Source organism: Lolium perenne, chromosome 3 (assembly GCF_019359855.2).
Source record: "Lolium perenne isolate Kyuss_39 chromosome 3, Kyuss_2.0, whole genome shotgun sequence".
Lineage (NCBI taxonomy): Eukaryota > Viridiplantae > Streptophyta > Magnoliopsida > Poales > Poaceae > Lolium > Lolium perenne.
The window spans coordinates 187,081,638-187,086,208 of record NC_067246.2 but is presented as its reverse complement, the minus strand read 5'-3'; the positions used below and the strand labels follow the sequence as shown (position 1 = coordinate 187,086,208).

Genomic DNA, 4,571 nt, shown 5'->3' with positions numbered 1-4,571 from the left:
TCCGTGATAAACTATGCTCAGATGAAGACCATCTTCATGCGTGAGCATGTTCCTTTGAAGAGCGTGTACAATCCCCGCTCTCTCACCAAGGCTATTAACCACCTTGCTGAACCACCTTGCTGATAAGAAGACCGGCCGTGCGGAGTTGCACTGCGTTGACATCACACGAGAGGAGGACCTGGCTTCTACTATTAGCTCTTCTACTTTGCTACTCTATTACTTTTGTGTGTGCCTAGTTGCATCAACTGCTGTAGAGATGTCCTCGTCAACAAGCAAGGTAGAAAGGAAATGGCTCATACTTCATTTCCATATCAAAACAGTGACTAAATCTTAGAAAAAATAAAACTTTGACTCAATACACATGAATGCAATTCAATATGGTACGACTTAAAGCAAGGATTGTTCACACGCAAGAATTCATAATTTTCACAGTATAATGCAGGATGGTAAGTGTGTATCTTTAGGCACACATAGATCCAATTATATTAAAGCTCATCTCAAGAGCTGTTCATGTTGAGTGACATCACATCAGATCTAGAAATACATTCAGAAAGAACAGCCATTCAGATCGAGAGAATTTGGCGTGCTAGCACAGGGTCCTGCTGAAGTAGCTCTCTAATGTTGTTCTCCAATTCTCCCAACTGCTTCTCAAGATATTCCTTGGAAGTCTGATCATACGATAAACCGATGCGCGTGAGGAATCTAATCTTTTACTGTAATTTCGATGCATCCAGATAACTACAGCTAGAGTCCCAAGCATACCTGCATCGACGATATTGCAGTCTCGCTGTCGTTTAGCTTTTGCTCTTGCTCATTCGCCAGAAGTGATCTTGGCTCCAAAATAAACCTAAAAGGAATTTGATATGAAAAATAACCATACTACAAGTATACCATACATGAGCAGTAAATTGGCCTCATGGTATAAAAGCTGGTCTTCCGATTTACTTACACTTTGCCTGCAAACAATGAAGAAGACATCAAAACCAACAAAAAGCAATGTATATTGTTGACTCGAAATTGGAAACGATCTTAATGTGCGGAAAGGAAAACTAATAAACCAAATTTAGACATCGAATTGGAATCTTTGTTAAAGATATTGGCTATGTTAAACCAGTATACAAATCTGCACTAACATAAAAAAGCACAAGTTGTGGTTCATCCAAAACATTCACACTGTCATACTACCCGCATCTAACAAGCCATGTTCATCTCGTGTTTCGTTACACCTACATGCCTACCATCACAATCTCACACCCAAAAACCTAGGCCCATGCTCTCTCTCCCAATTCCCCCTCCTGTCTTATCCCGAAAGCTTGTATAAAACTTGCACCATGTTTTAACTAGATCCCGATCAGTCGATCATGAATCACGCAACATGTTTTAAAGTTTTCTTTTCTTACTCAGGGTGCAGCAATTTTTTTTCCAGTTGCATAGTACTTGTACTGGTTGTGATATTATGGATTCCATGCTAAACAAAGGAGACACACACACCTCTTGCTGACATCACTAATGTTGTGCAACATACTACAAGCCCTCCAGGTGCAGGATGTGATACCAACATGACTTCGTCCATATCGTTATTAGCACGCAATGCTTCATTTTACATCCCTCATGATCCTTGAAACTGTAAGCTTGTGCTGGCTAACTGCTTATCCCCTGTAGCATTGTATAATCATTACTTACTACTGAGGCAGGTAATTTTCAAGTGTTTAGATCAGAAGATGACACACAAGGAGTTCTGGAGCCAAAGCCTATTGTAGTGATGATGCCGGCAAAAAAAGCAGCCCCAAAATTGCATATTAGTATATTACAACAACCTCTCTTGTTAGTCAAGATGTGTATCCGTTACTATATAAGTAGCTACCATTGCCACCTCTTCTTGCAAGATATCGCCAAGAAAATAACATTTTGCTACGACACTGCGTGTAGTGGAGACTGGAAGCGCTGCTCAGTTGCTAGGGTAGGAGAAAGACAAGTAAAGATTCGTTTTCAGCCACTTTATTGACAATCGATTGGGCTTCATGTGAGATATAACTCGCTGAATTCCCTTAGTTCAATAACTTCTCACGTGATAATTTTGGACAAATATAGTTTCCACCTTTTCTGCCTTTGCTACACTTAATGTTGTGTTGGTTAACTTGCCCACTGAACGTGTGTGATTACCAGTGGTTGATAAACACACAGAACAAGGAACAAACCAACGATAGTTGACGAGCCTACGTAAAAAGTTTCAGCATCCAAATACCCCTATTCACTTGGCACCATTCTGGTACCTTCATCAAGTACAGAACAATTCAAAACAAACTGCAAACTACCATCATTGCGCAGGACAGAATTCCAACAATTATACGCCTCTGGCTAACATATAAGGTGCAGAATAAACACGTAGGAAGCACAGCATTTTTTAGTACATAGCTAGCTTAACGATGTGTTATCCGCTGAATAGACAAAAACTCTTAAGTTCGGAAGCAAGTGATCAAAGCTTGGACCACCTTTAGGTGACTGTACTTCGTACCGCCATCTGACAAAAAAACTTGGATTCATCCATTACAAGAAATGTTTCTTACCGATGGTCTTGTAGGTGTTTGTATCTTCTGGCAATTGGCGAAGTTCCTCCAGTGTGAGGTAAGCACGTTTCTTTTCACTCTCTTTAGTACGCATCTGGATTTGTAGCTGATGAAACAAGAGAAAGTGTTACAAAAAAAATATTGTACATCAGGAAATCTTTGGCAACTACGTATAGGCTAGAGAATCATTTATGTACATTCACGATGTGCACACTTGTACAACCAATCAACCATAATAGCATCAAAACCATACCAGCAGCAAAAACCTCAAAAACTGTTTCAGTAATCTAAATAGCGATCAACTCGCTAGAATCCCAACAAAATAAATATAACAAAATTTACATTTATCCTTATTTACAACATGCCCATGTTGTACAAAGACCAGCACATGGCTGATAAAGTTATGTGTGCATAAAGGCCATATTATATTTCAGCAATCTAAATAGCCATAAACTTCTTATTCCTCCGATGTTTGAAGTAAGAAAGAGGAGCTAGAACAATGAAGGTGTTATTTATCATCTGAACAAAGCCAAAGCTATATGAGGCTGACACTAACCTTTTTATTGTAGACATGAATTATTTGTACAAGCAATATTATTGTACCCTTCCAATAGCAACGCCTTAAATAGAAAAGACAATCGCCACAGCAACAAGGAACTAAACACAGAAGAGTATCGCACTAATTTTTATATCAGTAAGGAAAGAAAGGATGATCTCATATTCTACGACCAATCTATTTTGCAACTTTGGTTCTCCTCTATTCTTGTCAGGGAATGGGATGACATATAACCTACTGCACAAATAGATGCAGTACTCCAGTAGAAACTGATTATTGTTAACCATCATTAGCTCTTTTTTGAACATTTTGAGGTTCTTTTCCTATTCTGAATTTCCCCTTCTTCGTTTTAATGTATCACAATGGAAAAAAGCTATTGCATTCTGGATTCTGTGTCAGAAAGCTGAATACTTATTTCATTCCATTAGTTAAGAAGCGTCTCAACTAACCTTGGGGGGGGGGGGGGTCAGGTACACAAGGATTTGTAGTTAACAGTATCAAATATTTGATGTGGACATGTGGTACAGTAGGTTGCTAGGGGGCTGGAAAAGAAAGTGGGTGCCAACTAGAAAGTTGAAGATTCATCAACTCAACAAAATAGAAGTTCAAACATCGTCAGTAGAGCCACAATCTAGCGATATGTACCAATGCTGTCCGAACAACCACCAAAAAGCATAGTCTGAAGCAAGGCGCCGTAACAATCTTAAGATGCGATTCGCCGCCGCATCATGACCAAGACGGAACTAATCGGGCGCGGTAGAACAAGAACTACTAAGGAGGAGTATGGATTTAACCTGCTTGATCTTCCCGGTGGTCTCGATCATCCGGGCCTGCAGCTCCACGAAAGCCTGACCCAACGCAAAGAAGGTTAGAAGTTACTGGAAGCTAGCACCCAGATGCAGGAACAAGCCGGCCAATGGGATGGTTCGGGGCACTTACCGCCCGGTTGGTTTCGTCCGCCATGGAAGGGGAAGGGGATGGAGCGAGATGGAGAACCCTAGCAGCGAGCTCGAATCACACCGACGGACAGGAGAGGATGCGGAGAGTGGAGAGAGGGCGGTGCAGCGGCGGCGCTGTTCGGCAACACGACGGGACGGGTTGGGTCCGTTTGTTACCCACCCTGTCAAGGCCCACTCCGTTTGCCTTCCGGTAGCCCAACCATACCCACAAATCCACACATTGTTAGAGTAGCCGGCCCAGGTCGACTTCTCCCAACACTTTGTTTTTTTACGAAACACAATACAGACGTAGACGCGCACGTATACACACATACACTCATACCTATGAATACACGCACGTACACCCTATCTCTAGAGCACCTTCGAGAGACAGCGTCCAAGAAATTTTATCCGACGGGTCTTGAGATTGACGAAGTCACCACATGCGTCTCGCTATCGACGGGAACGTCGCCTCCCACTGAAGAATATTCCGCCTTTAATAAGACACCA

General features: G+C 41.7%; 1 protein-coding gene across 1 annotated transcript; it reads right to left on the bottom strand.

The window, feature by feature from the left end:
- Nucleotides 1-366: 366 nt before the first annotated feature.
- Nucleotides 367-4,233, bottom strand: LOC127342859 (prefoldin subunit 1). The gene is made up of 5 exons (XM_051368878.2): nt 4,063-4,233; nt 3,918-3,971; nt 2,552-2,673; nt 763-847; nt 367-668 (listed from the first exon to the last, which is right to left on the bottom strand). The coding sequence occupies exons 1-5, from the start codon at nt 4,084-4,086 to the stop codon at nt 564-566; spliced, it is 390 nt and encodes a 129-aa protein (XP_051224838.1). The 5' UTR covers nt 4,087-4,233; the 3' UTR covers nt 367-563.
- Between the last annotated feature and the right edge of the window lie 338 nt (nt 4,234-4,571).

Coding starts and splice junctions, on each gene's coding strand:
- LOC127342859 (XM_051368878.2), bottom strand. CDS start 4,086: ATGGCGGACGAAACCAACCGGGCG. Junction 2,674..3,917: donor CCACCGGGAAGATCAAGCAG/GTTAAATCCATA, acceptor TTGTTTCATCAG/CTACAAATCCAGATGCGTAC. Junction 848..2,551: donor ATCGGTAAGAAACATTTCTT/GTAATGGATGAA, acceptor AATTCCTTTTAG/GTTTATTTTGGAGCCAAGAT.